Raw genomic sequence first — 25,470 nt, 5'->3', positions numbered from 1 at the left:
TGTCCCTCCCACTCCTGGTTCCACACTCCTGCAGGTAACCTCTGCTGCTGTCCCTCAGCCCCTCTGAGATGCTGAACTAGCCCAGAGCTCTTTGTATTCCTGTAAATGCTCTGCCAGCTTACCGCTGCTCAGCCAGCAGGCAGCAAACAGCAGCACCGAGCACAGACACCTACACGAATCTGAAACACTGAGATTTGTATTTCACTGCCTGAGCAGGAGAGAAGGAGTGCTCTCAGTTCACCATGCTGTAATTAGGACTGCTTTCCAAACCCCAAACCTTTCCTGATCTGATTGACTCACATTAATGAATGCACAACAAGAGTCATAGTTCTTTGCAACCCTTGGCACTGATCCCCCATAGCACTTTGATCACTTGTGCACGTCCCATGCAGTGGCACTGATGTCAGATGTCAGGTGGGATGCCTGGGATTTCACTTCTGAACACATAGCAGAGCTATGTTTGGTCTGGGGTTTTCAAAGGGAACATGACAATGTACTTTTCACCCTACTGCTCAAATTTACAAGTTTAAGAATACATAAAAAAGTGTTGCACATTAAGTTGCCTGCACATTAAGTACCACCTCATCAATAACTCCTAAAAATCTTATTCACTGTTGACTTTGGTAGATTGTTGCATCCTTATTCAGTATATGGGAAGCAACTGCCTGTCTAGAAGTCTACTAAAACTGAGAGATGCATCTAAGTTGAAAAATTTGTCAAACTGAATTTTCCCCCAGCCTGCAGGCTACCATCTGCTGAACTATGTCATGCATGAAACTATAGACACGAATTAAACTACAGTGAACATCGAAATATTTTCTGTTTTTAATGAGGTCATTACTGGATATTTATCTCAGTGACAACCAAATGTGCCTACTACCGCACTATAATGTTTGTCTATACATATTTCAGTCTATAAAGTCAGACCAATTTAGGCTTAACTACCTTCATATACAAGAAAGTGCTTCCACATTTTATGGCAAAGATAAAACATTGATTAAGGTCCTGATTTTGCAAGGCATGGAATGCATTCAGCTCTTAGTCCTCTTCACAGATGACACTTCGCCTCTTGAAAATTATCCTTGAGTGTAACTTAAGTCACACGAACTACATTTTGACCATCAGATAAAGTTTAAATTCTCAAGGAAGGATGCATTTAATGGAGCATCAGAGTTCATACTGTATCTGAATAGACATGTCATTCTCCTCATTGCTTTACTACAGTACATGTAGAATGACTACCTTGCTTATATAAAATTGTAGGTTCATTTTTTGCATTACCACACACTGGGAGATAAGGGATTCATTTATTCCCAAGGTTACGGCAGGAATGCCAAGGGCAATGAACCTACTAATTTTTATGAACTTTCATGGACTGCTGACACATTAGTGAACAGTGACTTGAAACACAAGGGAAGACTGAACAGGTTGACATTAACTCGATGACTGCCACACAAAGAAAGCAGATCTCCTGAGGAGAGCTCGAGCACACCTTGAAACAAAGCTCAGAAGCACAGGATTTGCTGCTTGACTGAGAAGTGGCTGCCCATTACAGCGAGCGGAGCGCGATGGAGCGCCGGCTGCTGCTGGGCACAGGCAGGAAACGCTGGCAGCGCCGACCTGCCCAGCTCCTGCTGTGCCCACTGGGTGAGTGCCAGGGAAGCACAGTCACTGCAATTGCAAAGCTCGAGCATCTCCACCCCAATTAGAACCTCCCTCATGCCAAGATGGCAAATTGTACAAGGGCAGGGTACCACTCTGGCACACCTGGAAATTTTTCCACCAGGGAAGCTGCAGATCCCGCCATTCTCTGGGTCTTTTCTGTCCTTCAAACAGCATAAATTGCAAGATTAATCTTGATGAGCTTTGCTAGGAAAGGAAACCTATCAAAATGAGTATTGGCACCTTAGTCAACCTCCTCCAGTTACAATTTAAGAATCCGTGTATCCAATATCAGACTATATGAAAAGACTGTATTAAACATATCTGCCAATAAAGTGTTAGCTTCAGAGTCCTAGTATGTTTGTGTCTCATCTTTTCATGTCCCACTGGCTTTACCTACACCAGTCACATCCGTAACATATTCTATTTAACACTCAGCTTGTAACACTTCTCTATTAATTCAGATTCTTACAGTCACTGATAAATCTGTGCAGACGCAGGAACCAAGAGCTTCATAAAAATGTACAGGAGGAATTCTAGCACTATGCATAATGCAAAACTACTTCATAATCTATTTCTCACGTGAAAAAAAAATCAATAGATGAATTTATGCAATTCCTTTTTCAATCTGGTTATCACTGCCTTGGAATAACTGCTTTTCCAAAATATTTTGAAAATAATGTATGGCATGTTGATTTCACGATAGAAAACAGCACTGGAAATATCATTAAAAAATTTAAAACCAACCTCCTTCAAACAAATTTAAATACAAGCTCACACAAGGCGTTTTTATGGTAAAAGGGAATATTACAAATCCAGAGGTCTACATTGTTTTTCATTATCCAGGGTTTGTATTTGCCATCTTTCCATCTGCTAGAACAGTCACTTCAAAAATGCAGGGTGGCAAGAACACCACTTTCTATCCAAAGGATTATAAATGTTGTCATGCCAAAACCTCTTGCAGTGGAAAGATACTGACAACACAGCTGAAAATGTCCTCCCTGCAGCTACGTTTGTCTAGTTTTCAGGTCACAGCTATCTCAAAAACTGAAAAAAAACCAAAAAACAAAACAAAACTAAAAAGAAAAGAAAACAACACTATTAACTGAAAAGTTTGAATGTCCTGGCAAGACTTTTTCTGTCACAGCTTGAATTTATATATCATCCTATGACACCCTGGATTTTGAGGAGTTATAGCAGGGAATTATTTTCTTCTTAATATAAATAGAATGCATATATTTTAATGTAATGAACATCTTTTCAGGCATCTGCTGCATGCAATGAAAAATACATAGAGAAAACACTTTATTCACATCTTCTAATTTTCTGCAGTAAAGAAATTATATTAGGCTGTCCATACACTGATTTTTGAATAAAGTTCACCAGCTCACAACTGAAGAGGAGAAAGTACCAAATTCCACGTTGGTGAAAAATGAGCTTTGTATTTGGGTCAGGACCTAGGAAGAACTGAGACAATAAAATTGGAATGCAGTACCTGGAGGGAAAGCTTCTGAAGACTCTCAGTTTATTATACATTTTTTTAGACCGCTGAAACTTCACCACATTTTAAGACACAGTAGTTACATTAGACTGTCTCCACTTCATTATCCCACTCAAGACGTGGCCTTTCCCAAAATATTACTGAGTCACTGGCAAATGAAGTTATCAAGGCAGCTTTTTCCATCCACTATGGCTGATGACAAAGAGCACAATGCCAGTGTCCTGGAAGTCAAAGCCACAGACCCCCATGGAGCCAGCTGGGTAAAGACTCTTCCACACATAAACTCAAGGCAGTGGTTTGCAGACCTTAGCACAAGCCAGAATGAGAAGTAACCACAAATTAATAGCTTTATGCCTAGCAACTAGTCAACAGACATGAACAGTACTGCTCACATTTTAAAGTACAGAAAAAGAAAGAACAGAACAGGAAGGGGAAAAAAATTGAGTGAATAATCAGAATTTTCTGGAAGATAATGGAGATATTACTTTGCACATTTTCTATTATGCAAACCAAATAAATCTTCTAGGAATGAAGTACTGTAACATTTTATAATCTCTCTGTATTATGTGAGCCTCTATTTTAAGTGTACTAAAGGTAGTTTATGCAAAAGCTTTTTTCTTTTTAATCTTATCTGACCTGAAAAGGAGAGGCTCCAAACTCCATTACCCTAGGAAGCTTAGTATAAACCTAAGCCTATCTAAATTGCCCCATATAATTTCACATGGGGGGGGGGGTGTTTCTTTAAATTTTTGTTTGGTTTTATAATGCTATTTTGGATTCATGATGTAGGTATTACAAAAATGCCAAGCAGCCTCTGTAAAGCAGATAATAGAAACAAATACAATGATCTTTGATAGCCAGCATTTCAAACATGCTAAGGATCTCTAGAATGAGGGCATGCGTCTCATAAATAGGACTCTAAATTAGGACAAAAATAGGCCAACCTGGGCAATTTGGCCACGGGAGATAATCTATTTTAACCAGAAATAGGTTTGCTTCTCCCTGCTGACCTCTTATTCCTTATTTTGTACTTCCTGTTTTCTTTTAATATTAGATTTCATGATAACCCGTAACACTTACCAAGATGCAACCTCAGCATTTCATGAGCAGAGGAGAGTCCACCTGCTCATCTTTATGAGCAGCCCTCACTTTCCAAGGAAGTTCTGGAAGCCTGTTGCTATAATAACAGAGTAGCAAGGGATCTCATAGTTCCTTCAAACTGAATATCCATTTATCTTCTTTGATTCCAGCTGGGGCCAATATTTAGCACAGCTTTACTCACTACAGGATTCCAGAGCTTGATCTTACCATAGCAATATGCAGATTCCTCAAAAATAGAGGAAATAAAAAACAACCTCCAACATATTAAATATTGCTTGTAACAAGAAAATAAAAATTAAAACAGGCTTACACAAAGCAAAGCCTGGTTGCTACTGAGCAAGAAAACCTTATGAGTCTAAGAGGATGTCTGTTAACAGACATTCTACAGCTTCAAAAGATGGTGGGTTTCAGTCTAAATCCTGATTTAAAATCAAGAATTTTTGAGAAGAGGATTTCTTCCTTCCTTCTCGTTAGGACAGAAAGACTGAAAATTTACCTCTTCTTCTCAAAGCAAGCACAGGCCCAGTATCCCTACTGAAAAGCCCCCTCTTCAGTGACAATCCTCATTACCAGTCCTGAAGAAAAAAACAGGTCCATCCTAGGCAGAGCTTAAAGCTGAATCCAAAAATGATAAACCTGCATTTGAGATTTGACAATTTCACGTTTCACACAACACTGCCCGATTTACCCAAAGAGAGCAAACACCATTTCTGCCTGGCAGCAGCCTCAGTGGGACACCTCTCTGTGCTTTCACAGCTGTGCTATCTGCACTCCCACACATCTCACCTCTGCAGACAGCTGCTTTAACAAAACTTGATGGACAAGACTGTTCCAGAAGTGCTACTGACACTTTAAAAAGTTCAGCCAGTACAAACACAGCAATAGCCAGGAAAAAGGATGTTTGCCTTCACAGAATACACCATGTACCTCACATACACTTTTCTTCCGGTAATCCTTAGAGGACTACACTGGAAAAGAAAAAGAACATGCACACAAAGCAGTCCCTCAGCAAGAAAACAGGCCATGTTTTAATGTGCACACTGATGAAACTGAGGGAGACAGAAGTATGGTAAAAGTGAGCAAACTCATATATCTAAAAACATTCTTTAAAATACAAAATTCTAGAAAAACTGAGCATGACTTTTGCTATGTAGAATTTTTCAGTTAGGTTCAATTCCTTGCATTTAAAATTGAAAGAACCAAAAGCTTCTGTACAGGAGTATCTTGTGAATTAATATCTAATAAACTACAATCTTTTCTACAAAGTATTTATTCATTTATAACTTGCTTCCTTTCTTTAACAAAATAACCAGAAGTCCCCAAAAAATATTCACATGAACTTAAAAAACAAAATAAATTAAAAATCAGTCCTTCAGAATAAGATGATTCTGTGTTTCTCCCCTTGGCCATATCTCATTTTAAAAAGATAACATTTATTTTCATAACCATTGAGCAGGCCAAGCACTTCATTGAAGTTGTACTGTACTAGGAAAAGCTAGATCTACTACTCCTTAGTGAAAGCCTATCCATCACCTGTAAAGCACTAACAGAAGAGGCAGTGACTGATTTCTGACAGTCTTGTGAACCAACTGCAGCCCGTCCATGTCGGGGTGAACGTGTGCAGTGGGTTCTGCTCAGCCTCTAATAAAGAAACTTCTATTAACAACTCTGGTGGACTCCTCATAAGCCATTGCAGTTCTAATCGAGCAATAAAACCACACTCAGAAGCACAGAACTCCCTTCTCATTTTGGAAAACTAATGAGAACATGCTAATTGAGTAAATTAACGAGTTAAGAGCAAAGACAGTTCCTTTTATAATGGCTGTAACTCTACAGAACTTGAGCTGAAAATGTACCTGGGTTGCTTCAGACCTTTGCCAAATCTCTCTGTACGAATGCCTGAGCTCAGAATGATGCTCATTTTAGAATATTCACCTTCTCTTCACAGAAACAACCACTTTTTCCCCTCAAAACAGTGATCTAGATTACATTACTGTTAATTGTACCAGCAACATAAAAAAAATAAAAAAGCCACACGACTGTGCTTTTGGGTTTTAAAATAACTGCTCCTAGCTCATCGAAAAATGGTGCTTTACTAGAAGACATGGGGGAATACTGGAGGCACAGCAGCAAGCTGGCAGAGCCCCAGTGCTGCCTTGTGTTAGTGACCACACACAACTCCCAGTGCCTTCAGGAGCCTGCGCCCAAGGGGAGACTTAAATAAAATAATTTTCATTTTAAACAAAGACCAGGATAGAGAACCTCAAGCATCTACATTAAATTTTAATGACATGTTTGAGAATGAAGCTTTTACTCTTAAAAATATTTGCCAACTAGCATGCTTGTCCTGACAAAAAAGTAGTGCTCTCAACTTCCAAAGAAGCAAGTAGAAATTGGAGATACTTCACAAGAGTTATTAAAAAGAACTTAAAATTCTGGATTATACCTGTAGAATTTAACTTACCTTAACTGTGGCTATAAAAGGTATACAAATTAAGAAGTTTTTAACACTTGAAAAAGTTGATCAAAAAACAAAACTCTTGAAAGTATTGATCAAAAAACTTACATCAAAGACAGACAGGCATGCTATCAGACTGAGTACGTCCTTACCTCTGTTGTTAAAAAAAGTGCAATTTCATCATTCAAAATGATGAAACTACAAGACTTAAAAGGACAGACTCTGCTCAGATCTATTTTAAAATCAGTAAAAAAACTCACACCACAGTTCATGGATTCCAAGTGGCAATGAAGACAAAAGCTTCTGGACCTTCCACCATTTAACAAGAAAGCATTCACATACTCTGGTGTTACATGGTAGTATAATGGGGATTTAGGGTCAAGAAGGCATAAATTTGGGTGTTCCTTATAGTTTCCTGTGGTAACTTAATATTGTTTTATACTTTAGAGACTCAACAGACTGAATGTAGAAATATTCTTAATCGTAAAAACTTATAAAATAAAAATCTCTTTCAGCCTAGAGTAATAACCAGTAAGAATTTTACAGAGTTGCTGCATTTTAGCTTATTGAATATCAATCCTGAAGTGCTGTGAACCATTAAAAAAAAAACAAAAAAACAACAGGAAAGACTGTTATACCTTTATGCAGATGAAGCTCTCAATGTATTTAAATTAGAATGTTTCAGCTCATTTAGCAGCCCATGCATTTTACAGCACAGATCACTTCAGCTGCTAATGCTGTTGGGAAGATCCATTCCTGTTTATTATGGAGACACTTCATTTAGGTGGCTTAAAGGTTAGTGCATATCCACAGTTTGTTCCAGGAGAGACTGCAGCTTGTGCAGCAACTCCCACAGAACTTTTACAGCCAGGTTTGCAAGGGCATAGCACAAATTAATAATGTCCACTTTATGGAACAACAGTAATATTGGAAAAAAAAATATCAGACCAAAAAAAATGAGAACTAGAACATCTACACAGAATGTAACATTTAAGTGATACAGATATGGAACATCTGGGGAAAAGGTGGCACAGCAAGTATCTCTCAAAGATCATAGAGGCCAGTTTCATTGCATTCCACTTAGTCCCAGCACAGATATAACTTCGGGGGTCAGAACTGTCTCTGCCAGTTTCTGCTACAGCTGCCTCTGGCAGTTTGCACTGACCATTCTCTCTACATGAGTAATTAGGTCCAGAGAGGCGGCACAATTTTGGAACAAATTAACCCATCAGTCCCACTTAGTGAGCACTGGGGAAATTCAGTGCACTGGTTAAATTTAGTGCACGTGAAGTGATTCCTGAGAAGGCAACCAAAGCCCACATGATGCTCCAGGTACCGGCTGCGCTCCCTTCCTGGCGGGGACATAAAGGCTGTCCTTTGGAGAGCTCCACCGCACACATGCAGCAGGGACATTTTCATCCTTGAATAAACACAACACAGAGGAAAATCTCAACTCAGACAGGTTACTGATGCTCTCAGCACCAACTGACCTGCTGATCCACCCCTTTGGAGTCACGTTATTTGCTAATCCACACACAACCCACAGGCCCTTATGTGCCAGCCTAGAGCTCTTTCCAGCTCCTCCTATGAAATAAGCCTGCACAGCACAAAGAAAGCACACAGAAGAATCTCTGGAGAGTACTTCCTCCGACAAGAATTCCTCGTAAACAGAAATTTTCGCTCCCTCAGAACTGATGTTATTTCAGTTCTACAAAATCAGAGACTTTTACGAATGATAATGTTGCTTTTCACAAATGATAAGAGGTTACTTGTCCAAGATAATGTATAAGCATTGGACTGTAAGCACATCAAGTTACACGATGAGTACGGTACTTCAAATTTTCCAGTCTGTAAGCCAGTCACCAGCAAGGGCAGAAATAGGAAACTGTATGTATATTCATTGTTTAGAAATAAGGCATTTCATCTTCCAGCAGGTCATTGTGGAATCAGATTTACATTAATTAGAATCATGTTTTTACATGGCTCACTGCATGGACAAAAGCAAAGAAGAATCCACAGTAACTCTCTGCAGTCTTACCTCAGCTTTATCTGTAGATTAGTTCTGTAGCATGCCAGAAAAGAAAATATGAAGAGGCAAAATAGCAAGAAACACACAGAAATATTACAACACAATTTTGATTTACCTATGTGATAAAGTCCTATCCAGTCAGTTGGATCTACTTCTTCCTTAATATCCCAGAAAATGATGAGGTTCTGAGACTGTCCCAAGGTGTATTCGTACATGCTGGCTGTCAAACTGGACCTGCTATCTGAGGTCACTAAATCGGTATCACTGTTGGCACGCTGCAAGTTCATGTTCTCAGGCATGGGGCCCTGAGAGGCCAGGCTCTGCAGGTTCTCGGGGCTCAGGGTGTACCGGAGCTGTGGGTTGCGACGGCGCACGAAGAGCAGGTGTTCGCGGGCTGAGCTGGCCATCTCCACTTCTGTCAATTCATGTAAAAAAGTTGTTCAGAGATCTATCACAAAGAAGGAAAAAAGAAAGTGTTAAGTGAGACAGGAGGCGACTCAGTCAGTTATTAAATGGAGAAGTATTAGTGCAAAGATGTTCCCACAGAAGCCTGAAACAGACTGAGTACACTCTTTTTCATTATTGCTCTATCACTGCAAAGAACTGAGTGTCTGTACATTAAAAAACTCCATGATTCACTTACAACAAAATTCAGAGTTAGCCATACACCATGAAATAACATTTATAAGCCACAAAACAGCAGAAAGCAAATTGTCCAAGACAATCTATGAAGCAAGGACAGCCACAGTAACAAAGCTAATTTAAGTCTGGCCTTAAGAGTGAAGTAGCCTTAAGAGCAAAGACATAATGTACTCATCTTCTACCATAAAAATTACAGCAGTCACAGCAATACACGATGTTTATGGTAGTTTCAACAATACTCTCCAGGCACTGCTTGATCAGCATGAATTAAGCGTTGCAGATAATAGTAAGGTTGGACATATTTCAGTAGAAATACCATATCCCAGATTTAAACTACTATAAAATCATCTTGTAAGAATTTCATCTTTTAGGGTACAAAGCATAGCTTCTGAGGTCCTCTATACCACAGAAAAACATGTCAAGCCATTGACTGAGGTGCTTTAGACTATGGATATACATCCAATTAGTCCATTCATCTGTGCAGACAGATTTTTTGTTGTCCTTCTCCCTCCACTGGAAAACAGAGGCCTTAAAAACTCTTCAGAAAAGGAGTTGTCGTTGGCTGTTTTCCTCCAGCCCTGAGCAGACACGTCCCTGAAGTGTCTTCCCTGAAAGGGCCATGTCAATATCATCACACCATACACTCAGAATCAGAACCTGTATTTCCTTCTAAATTATTGACATTTGGAAATAAGCCCTCACATTACTCTCAACTTGCAATAAATCATAACTCATCTTCAATTTTCTTTTCAATAACATTTTAGTGTATGGACTCTTGAAGCACACCAAATTTTTTTTTCTGCTGCTTTTCAGCTTTTATGTAATGCGAGATGCTTTGAAACACAAAGAACAAGCGAAGTAAAAAAAAAGAGTTCAACTTATCCAGTTGTGTGCAGTGCATCATGCACTATATGTGACTCAGCACCAAATAATGCAAAAAAGGAAGAAAACAAACAATCAGTTTGCTAATTCTACATACACAGAAGTGGCAGAGATGACCATGTTTAGTTCACAAAGTACATAACACAGTCTTTCCTGACATCAGGAATATTTTGGCTGCATACACATTTTATTTCTGCTGCTGGACGTCAGCAGGATTCATTACCTCCTTTCTGCCATGTTCCTGCACACTCTGCCTTTGATATTGGGGTCAGTGACAAAAGGGAAACTTTGGTAAAAAGGGCCTTTTTAAATGAGGGTTAGGGAAGTTAGTATCTTGTTTCTCTATGCAAAGTTTTATTCACTAGATTTGAAAATCCCAGAGTGCTTTGAGACCAGAAAGGTTGGTAAGAAACAGCCACCACCTTCCCTAGAAGCCAGTGAAACACCCAGGGATCAGCCCTCTGATGTGACAGTACACACTACATTTAAGTGTTAAATGTCACACTGACAGAGTTCTACCCCCGAGTCAGGATGTCCCAGTTTGCTCCTGAGGCTGCCCACCACAGCAAGCAGCTCATGCTCCTGCCTGGGAACCACAGCCCTCGGTGCCAGGATATTGGGCAGTATTAATTAACAGACTGACAGAGAGCTATTAAGTTCATTTGCTTCTGTCCCACAGCCACAGACGTATGTATTTTTGAACTACTGTATGCAGTGGTTTATGGCAGTAAAATCACTGTGAAATAAGTGTCGTACAGGCAGACTACAGGTTAAAGACAAAGTTTGAATAGGAGGGATGAAGAAATTTCCTTCATCTGCACAGCCTTATGCTGTACCCAGAGCAGCACTGGCATTTGTTGGAACATATTGAAAATTTACACGTGGCAGATGGACAAATTCATCTAAGGTTAAAGACATATGAGAATTAACTTGTACTATGACCAGGACTATGCCACAGTTTGAGAGATGAAAATAGCATGAGAAAAACATTAACTCCTTTGCAACAGTCCATTTTCTTAAGTCCTAATGTCTATCACTCTGGTAAAACACATTAGTTTCTGAAAGTAAAGTAAGCCACAAATCTTAACGCTGAGTAACTTGTTTGATCCTATTCATAATTCCAAGTGTGATCCAAACAAACCACATAAAGCAACTGAAATCAACTGCAACCAACAAGTTAAACTCACATGCAAATGAGCTCCTATTGCAGGGTAAAAAACAAACAAACAAACAGACAAAAACCTAAAAGAATTCAGGACTCATAAGCTTTTAAAATGTCTCCTAAATCATTAAAAGAGGTTGTGAAGGGGCCCTCATGTCAGTACACTGCTATGTAGTAGCTCACAGTGAGATTAATTAAGGATATTTGTAAAGAGAAAAATACACTCATATTGTAAAAGGGGAAAAGATGATTGTCATACAACCCAAGCCATAAAAAGTGACAGAAGGGCAAAAAGAGCCACCACTTCAATTATTGGCAACCCAGAAAAGAGACAAAAACCTTACACAGTGCCTTCCTGCCTACAAAAGAAATTAGTTCATTGGGTTAACAATTCCTGATGTCTGTCACTAATAACATAACTAACAGAACATCAACACATACATCCTACCATAGACTGAAAATAAGAATTATCCTCCCACTTTCAGTTCCTGCTAAGCACCACAGAAACAGCACTTGCACCCAGCCTGTGCTGCAAAGATAATGCCCAGGATTTGCTGTGTGCACCTGCCCTGCCATGAAGGTTCAGCTCATCAGACTGAACGCAGTGGTGATATCAGTGAGCATCACACCAAGCTGGTCAGACATACTGTTTCATGAAGGCAAACTGAAATGTTCAACCTGAATTAAAAGCATAGGGAAATATAGGTATGCAGGAAATTAGCAGATACTAACTTTAGCAAACTGTTTCAGTTTAAAAGTGAAACCTGTATCAAAGCTTCTTACCCGTATCACAGCATTTTCTTCAGTACTTGAGAAGAAGCTTAGAGAGAACTAGAACTGATTTCCTCTTAATCTCTAAGTGGCCCAAGTTCAGGATTATTTCTATCTAAATATACTCCCCAGTTACTAATCACAGAGGGACTAGAAATGGGAAATAGTTCCACTTAATACACAAAATAGAGATGGGAAAAATCCTCTTGCCCAACCTTCTTCACTAAAGGAGACTGAAAAGAAATGTCAGGCCATTTAAAAAAAATACATGAATGGAAGTCCAAGAGTTCCAGTACAGGAATAACCAAAAAACACCCCACCCCAGCACACCAAACAAGCCAGAGTTCACATGCTGCCCTGTTTTATCTCACTTGCACCAGTGATTAATTGCTTATTTACGTGGTGCTCTTTGGTGTGGCTGATGAGCGCTACTCCCAGCCTCTTCCCACAGCACTGAGAGCGGAGCAGCTCCGCAGGCAGGGCTGGCTGGACCCGGAGGGCACGGCCTGTGCTCGGAGCCGGGCTCAGGGTGCTGCTGGAGAAGTCAGTGCTCATTAACCCACTGCACCCTCGGTCACGGCGGCGCCGCGGCCCGGCCGAGGTGCGGGCCCGGGGGCGCCGCACGGCGAGCCAGACTCCCTGCCCTTGCGAGGGCTTCGCACACGGCGGGCTCCACTGCTCTGCCACCCTAAAGTCCTACCCAAAAGGCCCCCACTCACGGCATCACTGAATCACTACGGTTGAAAAAGACCTTTACCAACATCCAGCCCAACCATTAACCTAACAGGGGTCACCACTGTCAATGTCTGACAACTCCTTTGCTGAAGAAATTTTCCCTAATAGCCAATGTAAATCTCCCCAGGGGCAGCCTGAGGCCGTTTCTTCTGGTCCTTTTGCCCGTTACCTGGGAGAACAGACCGGCACCCAGCTATTTCCAGGGAGTTGTGGAGAGCCATAAGGTTGCTCCTCCAGGCTTAAACACCCCCAGCTCCCTCAGCCGCTCCTCAGGGACCTTCACCATCTCCCTTGTTCTCTGTAGGACGCATTCAGATCATGCTTGGTGTATCTCTCAAATGCCTCTCCCATGCTGAGATAAGCAACCCCCACAATTACACAGGCTGAAGAACACATTAAGAATACAAAGAACAAAAAACATGCTGGTTTTCCATTTACACACTGCGTGACACTGCTTTGTTCAGTACAAAGATTTATAAATGCTACAGTGTAAGGTTCAAACTGACCATCTGTCTGAGCTCAAAGTGTCTGAGAAAACGCTTCTTGAATAAATTTAGAACTTGAAGATCCTCCTCTGCACAGAACTCAAAAATACTATATTTTCTGGGATAAGGTATGACTCCAGTCCCTATACTGGCTTCAAACCTGCTAGAAACTCTGGCAAAAGCAGAATAGTCAGAATTCACTGCTGGCTGCAAAACCTGCCTAGGCAGCTGGGTGATGGTTAACCGTGATTCACTCATATGCTTCACCACTCTGCACTTAGCCCGCTTCAGCACTAGAGAGCTTTTCTCTAGCGCTTTTCTTTTCTTGGGCTGTGGTGCACCTGTGCCAGCAGGACAGATGTGCCCCTCCCTGTAAAACTCACCAGCTACTGACTCAGCCTGATCATCAGGAGGTCATTTGGCGGGAGACAAAGGGATTAACTGGACAGCTCTAACTAAATAGCTTCCTCTCAGGCCTGTATTCTACTGTTTCAGATAGCAGTTTTAGTCTATGAAAAATAAAAATAAAATAAAATAAAATGAAAACACAACAAAATAATAAAATCACATAAAGCTGGCACAAGGCATCCCTTTCTCTGCAGAAAAAATGAGGGAAAGGTTCACCCTTCCGCCCAGATGTCCTATTCTTGTTATTCCTGCTGGAATATTTTCAAGAATTTCTACTCATCAAGTTTTCTGCAGTCCACATAATGGAATTTCTCTCAGAAGATATTTCACTGATTAGTAGGACTTTTCTCCATTAGTTAACATTCTGTCAGATCCAAGTTAAGCTCACACATTTGGATGCTTCCCATTCAATCACCAAGATAAAGATGAATATAAGAGATGTCACAGTATTCAAGAGCCAAGAAAAATCAGTTCTTTGGGATCTCTATTTTTCTCCACTGATTAACATGGAGAGGGTAATAAAGCCTTTTCAATTACATGACCATGGTTACATCCTAAGTCTTTAGGATGATTTAGTTCATGAATTAAGTTGTATCACATAGTGGAAATTTAATTTTATTCCAGTAGATCATTAAATTCAGTATTTCAAAAATACAACTACCATCATATTATGTAACCACACAGTTCTGAGCATCAACAGCAGGCAGCAAATGATGAGTTCCTTCAGCTAAAATATAGTCCTAGCTGATCAATATTGCTACCTAGAATTCCTGAGTGCTCATTAAGTCTGCATTATTTAAATAATTATTTTTGCAGGTAAATTACACAAACAAGTTCAGGGATGGCTATCCTGGAGGCAAAAAAGGGACCATTCCAAAACTAGAGAATCTGTGATACGATGAAAATCAAAAGAGACATGTAATAAACTAGAAAAAACAAATCATTACACTTCTGACACCTTTTTTCTTTTTAATTACAAGGATACTCAGGATATATCAAAAAGATTAAAAGGGAAAGTAGAAGTCTCTTTTTTCACCCCAGTTCTATTTTACACATTTGACAGTAAATTTGTATTCACTGTTTTTCCCTGAACAGCCAGTTCTGGATATTACTTTTATTTGGGAAGCTCTTGAAAGATATTAAACATTATTGGTAGCTACCATCACAGCTGACATAGGACTTTGATACAGCTGAAATACTTATATGTTCTTTAATATCTCTCTTTTAAAATGGAATAGAATTAAAAGTTGCTTTAATTCAGCTTTAAATTAATTTCATAGTAACTGTCTTGAAATAGAAATTGTTCTTTCCAGAAACACAGAGACACGCTAAATTCAGAAAAACTATTTTTATACTGATCTGCTTACTTCATCCTTCAACAAAACCCCCAGACTTTCATAATAGGACAATTGCTGGATACTCTTAGAAGAGGCTTAGCCTGAAGGAATGAGAACTTAAAACATTTCCTAGGTTCCAGAAACAAACCTATATGTGCATGATCTTTTAACCAGATTTCCTTTTTAATCAAGAAAATTGCCAGGAAGGTCAACTTAAGCATCTTGAAAGACACAGCAGTTTGTAAATCTTCTCCCAAGAGAGATTTTTTGAATTTCCATTCAAAATATCCCCACAGGAGTGCCAGAGTAAATGATGTGCCTGATGCTATGCTGGCTGTGCCCAGCAGCTGGTCTCCTCAGAGGAAGAGGCAGAGGTCCTCCAAAAATGTCCTCCATTCAGAGAACCAAACCCCTTCTCTCTCCTGTGGAGAAAGCTGCAGAAACCTGTGGAGGAAGCTGCAGTTCCTCAAGACTGAGCAAAAGAGGACAGAATTTTGCTGGGATGTCCTTTTGCCTTGTTGCCCAACTCTGAGCCATGCCAGGAGTAAACTGTTCTGAGAAAACTCTGCCTTAGTATGCCAGCTCATCCTCTGAACTCACTTCTGGGAAGTCACAACTAGCAGCTTCTGGAAACTGGTGTTTTAAGGTAAAGCTAAAAATGAGTGCACTGTAATTTGACAAGGATGTTGCTGTTCAAGAGAGGGATGAAAAAGGGAAAGAACATGCTCATGCATCTCCAGTCTGCTTTGGAACTCAAACCTGGTGACTCAGCTCAGATGTTAAACATCAGGTCAGATTACAGAACTACCATATAATTTAATATGGCTGAAAATCTACCCTAAGGGAAAAAAAAACAACATATAGTTCAGCATAAATATATACTTTAACAAAACAGTCTGTTCATTATTTGGCCAGAGAATGGCTTCGTTACTTCAGACTGTACAAGAATATCTATTTTCAATAGATTTTTGTACAGTTCATTGTAAAGTTAGTCCTATACACTTTTGTGTCAACCTGGAAACAAATGTCACTCTCATATGACCTTAGCTGCTTGAGTAAGGCTTCCATCTTCCACCCAACAACGGCAACTTCCTTACACCAGGCAGAAGTTCCTGCTCAACCCTGTTATCATGGCCAGCAGTTTGAAGAGTTGTGCATATTTCTGACAGGTCCACATACCCTGGCCAGTAGCCCACCAGGCACTGGGCTTTTAGTACAACTTAGTGAATTAATTACCAGGCAAAAGCTTCAGCATGGAGCAAGCTGGTATACAGTACACTGGCTCTGGTCAAAAGAGTGAAAGTCATAAATATGTGCACAGAGACCAGTGCACACATCCATACACATATGCATAGCCCAGCACCCTACAGTCACACCAGTTTTAGAGGGTACTTACTGATGTACTTTGTTGTCAAGGAAGACAAATGTCCCATGTCCTCACAGGACTGTCCACACAGCTCAGGTGGAGTAAGAAGCCCTAAAACATTTCAAGCTAACTCAGCCACATGAACTATGGAGCTGAATACTGAGAGCCTGGATAACCTGTCTGGAATTGTTCAGAAGGGATTACAGAGAGTTCATCTCATCCCTTCTGCTGCAGCTGCCAGGCTGTGAGATCCATCTGGCCTGCAGATGTATCTTAGTATTGCTCTGCAGACGTGCAGGAGGATGTCCATTGACTAAAACTCATTCCTGTCTTTCAGTGAAGTAGCAATACAAGAATGGCACATAAATTTAAATTAAACATATCAGATAGGCTCCTATCCTCTAGACTACTCACATAAGAAACAAAACTTGACTGGAAATTGTGGGGCAATTTCACAGCCAACAGGCTATGTTTCATATGTATCAATGCTCTCCTTAACCTCCTCCTGGTGTGGCAACTACTTTACCCTAGTTCGTTTATTTCAGTAATCTTATCTGCAGCACCACCCCTCAAGAGTGGAGTTCACAGCTGAGGCAGAGACTCGAGGTACAGCCAATAAACCCTCCATATTGTGAACTTGTGGCCTTGGATAATTCACGTTGCAATGGTACTGTACAGAAACTTAAAAACTAGAATCCCCACTGCCAGGCTTTGATCTTGAGTGTCCATGACACAGCTACATCTCCTGCTAGTTGCTGTTGATTGGTTGTATTCAGGAATTTCCCTTCCAGTACTGATGCAGCTGCTCCCAATTTAGACTTCTGATGCCAGGTCAGACAATCCATCTAAAATACAGCCCCCTTCAAATGTCTATACTAGAAAGACAGAATGTAGTCTGTCTTCTTATAGCTTCTTCTTATGAGAAGCTACTTTGCCACAGGATGGGAAAATTAGAATTCAATTATTCTGTGAACAAACCATAATATATGCTCATACTTATATATGTGAAAGCCTGCAGGAACCTATAAATGACAAAAAAGAAAATGGGTAACCCATTCAACTCTCTTGAAATCCCTCCTGTCATCAGGACTTCCTGAACATGAACAGCAACAGCCCAGAGTTATCCAATTGTAAGTTTTCTCCCAAGGCTTTTTCACAAGGGACAGTAAAGACCAAAATAAAGAACTTCTTCAGAGAAGAAAAACTTAGCATTTGCCTGTTCAGGAAAGGAAATAAACATGGAACCAGAAGAAAGAGTACAATGCCAAAAACCTTGACAAACAGAAAAGAAAATATGTATTCCTTTGAAAAAAGAAAGGAAATCTGCCAGGCCAAAAAAGCCATTTATAAAATAATGCACTTGACAGAAGAAGTAGTACAAATATTTACTGCTTACTATGAGAGTAGTTCTGCAGTTTCATTCCAAGTCTCTGCAACCAGTACCCAAGCAGAAACTATTCAATGAGTGTCACATCCATGAATGACAGCTGTATTTTAGTGACACTGAACAGAGCCTGATTTAAGCATTTATTTGGCAGTTATTAAAACCTGGTATCTATATATATATATTTAGATATGCAATAAGCATTTCTGTAAATTAATTTTAATTCAGTTTTTAACTGGAAATCCATTCTGTGCTGATGGAAGTCATTGGAACATACAATGAGTATGAATGAACGTTCATTGTTCCACCCATGCAAGCCCAAATCCAATACAGTCAGTCCCATTTTCAAGCCTGTTTGAGCTCAATTTTCTGCCACATAAAATTGATTTTACCCACTGAAATGTTAACAAATCACCACAGACCAGGTACACCTCTCCCACTGAGAGATTCCCACATTACCAGGGAACACAGGAATGCTGTTTCTTTCAAAGCAGCACATGCTTCAATTCATGATGCTATTTATTCAGTTTTGTCACAAAGGGGTATTATCAACTTGAAAAAAGGCATTTCTTTGTGCAAAATATGTATCAACTGGTGGCAAATTCAAGAGTTCTGTGACTGAAACATGTTGGTAGACTAAAAGTAGAATAAAAAGTGCCCAGTCCATAGCAAAGCAATTTCCCTGATTCTCCATTTTTTTCAAATTCCAGCCTTGTAAAACTGGTCATAATGTGGGTGTGGAAGATGTTTAAAAAAGACCAATTGGTCTCCTTAAAGAAAAAGGAAAAGTAAAACCAAAACCAACCCAAAGCTTTGTGTACCTAAGTCTTATAAATAAACTGTAGATATTATCAGTAGATGAGAAAAACAGGAAACAATTATTTTTAAGAATTGACAAATTTTGCTGGAGTGAATTTAACTGTCTGTCTGTATAAATGCAAATTTCCAAACTTCTGCCCCTGTTACCCTTTTGATATTTCAATGTAGATAATTTTGCCAGTTATAATCTTACCCCCACAAAGCCTGCATTTCCATAAAGATTTGGGGAGACTATTTAGCTCAATTAAAACACAAGAACATTTCTGCTTGTCAGCAGTTTAATGGAGTTTTTGAATGAATGAAACTCCGCTAAGCAAACATCTAGCAAAGGTATCCCTGACACTAAGACGGGAAGAACTGATGGCCAAAGGCAATGGCTTTTGCCTGCTGACTGTCCCAAGTATGTCCTTAAGGAGGAGGTGCCATTACCAAAAATGTCAATATTATGTTTGTCATATAAACCTTTTTGAGTTCAACTTAAGGTGTCCAGTGTATTAGGCTAGAAATATTGCACACAATCAAATAGCTATGAATACAATCTTTGCAGAAACTACAGAGATTGAAAGCCCTAAAGATTTCCTCCTCCAGAAAACACCTGTTCTAACTTCTCTAAATCACTTCCTTATAATCCACAGAAAGAGTCCAGAATAAGAAAAAGAAAACAAAAAAATTAGGTTGCTTGTCTGTTTTAAACACATATGCTGATCTTTAGCCTAAATTAATCCAGGCAGAAAGTCAAGCAGGGCTTATATGAATGTATTAATGATACCACCCTCTCTACTTACAGGATAAATCTCTTTTAATACTTGAAACACTTCAGCTCTAAACCAAACCAGTTATGTTGCTTAACAGCAACAGTTTTGTCTTTTACAAATCACAAAATAACACTATACAAATATTTCCAAGTATAATAATGCTTGTTTAAAAGAATAAAGATTGCAATCTTATGTCCTGCTTCAAATTTTCCTCCAAAATATGTTTTAGGTCAGAATTTCAGGCTTGAAACACTATGTCAGAACTCTTATGCACCAACTACTTTACTTTTTTTTTTTTTTAACACTAAAATAATTTTAAGGAAACATTTTAGCTGGTTAATTCAAGAAACAGACCACGTTATCATTTCAGTAAAAAGAGTCAGATTGGTAAGTAGTTACTCTGTGCCCTGGATAAATTCTCTTCCACAGCTGTGTAAGTCAGATAATTTATATCAACAGGTTATTAAGAGAAGATGCCTGCATTTGTTGAGGTGCAGCAAGACACCAGTAGGACTCTTAGGCATATTCTATGCCATACAAATTCCTCTTCTCCTCAAAGCTAAATGGCTGCAGGACAATCACTGCAGTGGTCAGACATGAGAAGCTCTGAGGAAACACAGGCTATGCCAGGGAACAGCCTCAGAGCCAGAGACACATGCTACATCTCAACTAGAAAGGAAGAAGACAGACTGAAAAAACTTCCCCTACTTAACAGTGTGTTGATTTACAGTTTACAATCTGTAACCACACTCAGGAGAAGAGACCACTAGTTAGGAGTCCTAAGGAGCACCACTCCTACAGCAAAGACACTCCTGGGGTAACTGGCACACTCCATCATCACCTGCAAATGCATCCCAGTGCACACACTCGGCTGTGTCTGGTCTGTGCTCTTGAGATGAAGAAATTGTTTGTGCTAGAGCACAGACCACTGAGGAGTCAGAGACACCAAAGCTGTCACCAGCCGTGCCTCCCCTCCTCGAGTGTACACTTTACAATTCATTATTTAGCTCAGTGAGCACATGCTGTCGTTCTTTCTCCTTGCAGGATTAATGCTGCATTTGCTGCTTTCCTCAGTTTCTGCAGTAAATGAAGCAGAAATCCTTCAGAAGCTAAATGAACAATTAATGAAAAGACAGCAATAAAAAGTGGGCTATATAAAGATGAGGCTTACTATGAATTAATACTTTTACTATTAAATATGCATGAGTTTTTAATAAGTAGAGCTAAAAATAGAAAGTAGAGCTAAAATAGAACTGTGTATCACAGGATTTCTCCAGGCTGTACAATTCTCATTCATCTTCATCCTGCAAAGAAACTGACCATTGCTGAAGGGATTCTCACTGCACATTTTTACATTGCTATCTCTGGCCCTAATTCATCAATCCACAAAAAACCCCAGCCTCTGGGATCTTGGCATAAAGGATTCTGAAAAGCTCCAGCCTCTGTCATAAGGCTTCCAGAACGTGCAGTAAAGTCTCCTCATCTATCTCCTAACAGGCACAGGTCTCTCACAGCCCAGTCCCAATCTGCAATTGGTTTGTTCAGAAAGAATCCATTAGTAGGAAGACTCCTGCACTGGATAACAAACAGTAACCAGCAGCAGATGTATTCACTAGACTTACCAAAAAACCCTGAAGTAACTACATAAATCTTTATCCTTTCATCTTAATATTTCATTTTCAGAGTAAATGTGTTCTCCTCATTACTTTGGGCCCCCACCAAGAAAGGAAATCTAAAACTGAGCAAAATGCTTCAAATTTTCTGACTGGACCTTAACATTCATTTTTAACATCAAGTCATGTTACAGATACAACAGAACAAAGGACTTTAATAAAGACTGCACTAGTTCTGGCAGAGGGTGTACACATTCAGGAACACACATTCATGAATTCTATATACATCCACCCCAGGGTGTAGGTGCTACAGCCCCAGGAAAAGGAAGAAGATTGAAATCAGTGTTTATAAATACAGCCAAGAAATCCCAGCACACATACCACCAAATGTATAAACAGAAGTTCATACAATCTCATCTGGAGGCCTAGATTTCCTACACTTATTTATGTTGGGGAATTTTTTTTTTTTGGACATGTCGTGTTGTGCCTTCATGTTTTTAAAGTAACCTTGGTGTATTTAAACCAAAGGATTTGCATTGACTGAGCTGAGTAAAGAGTTGCTAACTGCTGTGTGACAAAAAGAAACAAATCATATCACACTGCATCCCAGTACCACCTTAAATTACTTTGAAATCTGTGTTTTAAAATTAATTGTTTGATTTTTGAATGTAATCCATTTCTCAATGTGCAACTATAAAATGTAATTTAATCCACATCAGATATATACCTAATTAAAAAGCAAAACCAAACCACATTAGAGCAGAGGTTAACTTTCAGCATATTGTGAATGAAGTTTAAATCACATACTTATTACTATTTTAATCTTTTTTTGGGGGGAACAGTAAAACAGATGCAATAACACAAGAGTGATTTTTAGTGAAATGTCTTTAGCTTGCTCTTTATGATTTGAGCTTTGCATAGACATACTTTAAACTGATAATTCAGAGTAAAATTCACATGATTTATTGGAAACCCAGAATATTATAAAGTATATTTCTTCCCTGCTTCTCCACATTCAGCCTAGTAAACACTCCAGATTTATCTTTGCTTTTCTTATGATGTGTTATACTCATAACGACCAGAAACACCCATTTTTTCACATTTTTCAGAAACAATCAGTCTTTTATCACAGAACCACAGAATCAAAAAGAAAAAGAAATCAATATATTTTGTTCTTTTTTTATGTTGTTACTATTCATAAATGCATTTTGGGCTTCAAAGACACTGTCCTCCCTCCCCTATCATCCACGATCCAGTGGTTCAGTATTGAAAAAAAAAAGACAAAAAAAGACTGAAAATTACTATATACAACATGATCAAAACTCAACAACATAAACAAAATAAAATATGAAAAACATGGGGGGGCCCCCAAAGTTTTTAAAGAAAAACTATACTGGTTGATTGCATTTTTCCTTATTAATGGAAATATCCCTGCATTGTCCTGCATTTGGAAGTTGACTTCACAGAGTGACCTTCCCAAAAAAAAACAAGATGCAATGCAGTTTTCTGGTTAGATAATATCATTGCCTCTGTGTCAGCCCTTCACTTGTGCCAAATTACCACCGCCAACCTCTGTTGTAGGTTATTACAAAGCAGAATTAAAGAGAAATCACTCAAAACAAATACCCACATAATGACTGGACTTGCTAGTTTGCCAAAAATTACAATGTCATTATTTGAAAAGATATTAATGAAGTCTCCTATCAACACTGCTGGCTAGCTGGTGGATTTCTATGTAGTTTGAGACTGCTTTGATTTTTGAAAAATAATTTGCCAAATAAATTATATGGCCATATGATTAAAGACAAATTACTGTTTATTACCACTAAACTGTTTTATCCTTGTGATGCAAGTCCAGTAGGTCAGTAATAAAAAATACCAGGTTTAGGCAATGAAACCTGTTTATGAAACCATTAAGTTTCATAAGAGCACTTTTAAGAGGTTTTTCCTGAACTGCAACAGCAACCAATCAAGCAGAGGATGTTGCTGTACTTCACTAACAATCCCGCACCTCCACCACACTGTAATGCAAACACAAACCTCAGATTAACACACAAACAAGTCTTACAGATGACGACACCAAAAACTTGTGGAGCAGGCTGGAACTGCAAAAGAATATCAGCTTCTAGAGAAAGCAGTGGTATTAACAGAAAAACACATTTAAAAATAATGCTGAGCCCAGAAGCTGAACCCTTCAGAAAAATCAAACACCATAAAAAGCAGCACTCACAACCAATGTCTGGGTGACAACACAGCTCTGCTGTTGAAGTGCAGCAGTTTTATACACACTGAGAAAGCAGATCACTCAATTCTTTCCAAAGGCTTCACTGGAATACCCCCAATACACATCAGTGATGCCAACTGCAGTTCAAAAGCAACAACTGCTGAAAATGGCTCAGCAAGCCCTAATACTAATGTAACATAGACTGTATTAGCTAACTTCAAATTAATAGCCATCTTCCACATGGCAGAAGTGTTTAATCCAGGTGTCATAAAACTGAACCACTAGTTTGTAATCTTCTACAAGCATTGACTGTAGGAAACAAAGCACATTTTTTAAGTCCTTAACACACTTAACTCTATTTCTCCTTGATCACAGAGGAACACATATACCAGTGTTGCTGACATCCCATCAGATGCAGCATTCTTGTCTGAAACAGAAGAAGAGCTTCAATTATAGAACACGTTATTCTCAAATTTACTTTCTAGTACTTCTTGTATGAAAAAAAAATTACTTTACAATTGTATCCAATCTAACAGAGAGGTAAAAGTGGTTCCCACTGCAGCTGACAAGAAGTCAAGACCAACTCTGAGCAGATATACACAACATGCACTCATGCCAACAGCTCTCCATGAAAGTAACTTCTTGAACCTATTACTTTGTTTCTTGGCATTTTCTACAGAATTACCACCAAAAGTGCTGGGTTATCATCTGCGTACCCCAACTGCAGTGCATTGGCAGTATAAATTTGGATTATCCCTTGTCTTGGTTTAGTATTTTTGTTTCCCGGCCAACACACCAAAAACGTTATCGTTTGGGTTTGCCTACTTTAATATATTTACATTTTGTTGTGAAATAGAATTAGGAGTAAAAAGCAAAGCAGGCATAAAGCTTAGCTGGGGATAAAGAAAAACTTTATTAACAACACAAAGGAAAATAATAAATTCAGAATAGATCTTCAGACTACCCTCTCCTTCCCCTTTTCATGCTTTGTAACATAGAGATGCTTCAGTCAATTCTTTACTTAAATAATCTTTTCCAGTTCACTTTAGGGAGAGGAGTTTCTTCTTTTCAGCTATAGGGATCTTTTTAAGAGAGGGAAAAAAAGAAAAAAAAAAGAAACAGCTCTCTCCTGAGTTCACTTTTCTTCATGAACAGCAGCCGCCCAGGATCTGCCATCATGAAACTGCTCCCACCTTCAGAGCCTTCCCAGAGCTGTGCTTGTGGGCCATGCTAAACTCATGGGCTATTACTGTTAAGGATGAGCTGCTCAAAGGCCAAAGTTCTCTTCAGCTCACTTTTCTCTGTTCACACTTCATTCCCAGAAACAGAGATCCCCTTTTTTCCCCCAGGGCAAAGGATCTTCTGAACACCTTACACCTCAGCAACACCCCCTCCCCTCAATGTCTTTTTCCATGGTTTAAAGGAACTGTTTGTGTAGTACCGTCTGCCCCCGTAACTTACAAAAAACAGCCAACCTTCATGGCGTCTTCTCATTCTCCTTGCATCTAGAAACTTAGCTTTTGCTTCATTCACTTTGGTGAATCCTGTGTTTCCTCTCACACAAGGAAGGATGGAAGGTCAGTAAGTTTTATCTGAGCATTGGTAAAAAAGTTAAAATCTCACGCAGAAGTTGCATGGTTTTGGCCAGGCCATGCCGGAGCTGTGTCAGGATCTCAGGCCGCCCGGGGGGGGGGGGGGGGGTGCTGCGGCAGATAAAAACTGCACAGTCCAGTCAGAGGAGAAATCTGGCTCTGGCTTCAGAGCAGAAAACAAGGCTCTGTCTTCAAGGCTGCCCCTCGGAACCGACGGCACCCAGCTCCAGCCGCGGGCCGGGGGTTCTCCCTGTGCCCTGCCCAGCACACAAAGCCGTAGGGGCTCCCCAAACCGGGCCGAGCTGCCTCCCCCCAGGCCGTGAGGGCGGCTGGGCGGGCTCGGCCACCCCAGGGCTGCTCCGAGCCACACCGGGAGCAGGGAAGGGCTAGGATCTTGGCAATGGGTGTTTCTTCTTTTGGCTACTGGGGCTCCTGGTTGGGAACGGGGCCCAGCAGCCTCCCGAGCCCAGTCCTGCCTGGCTCGGGCCAGGCCGGTGTTACCTTGTGAGAGGCTGGAAACGCAAAAGAGTGTTCCCGGCGTTTA

General features: G+C 39.8%; 1 protein-coding gene across 1 annotated transcript in view; it reads right to left on the bottom strand.

Moving 5' to 3' along the window:
- Window positions 1–9,158, bottom strand: part of HECW2 (HECT, C2 and WW domain containing E3 ubiquitin protein ligase 2) — a 92,378-nt gene extending 83,220 nt beyond the window's left edge. The window contains exon 1 of the mRNA XM_062506594.1: window positions 8,867–9,158. Coding sequence (XP_062362578.1) covers window positions 8,867–9,158 — 292 coding nt within the window. The remainder of the gene's footprint in view (window positions 1–8,866) is intronic.
- Between the last annotated feature and the right edge of the window lie 16,312 nt (window positions 9,159–25,470).

The sequence above is a fragment of the Cinclus cinclus genome, chromosome 21 (genome assembly GCF_963662255.1).
Source record: "Cinclus cinclus chromosome 21, bCinCin1.1, whole genome shotgun sequence".
NCBI lineage: Eukaryota > Metazoa > Chordata > Aves > Passeriformes > Cinclidae > Cinclus > Cinclus cinclus.
Note: the sequence above shows the minus strand (reverse complement) of the source record. Positions and strands in the feature narration are given on the sequence as shown.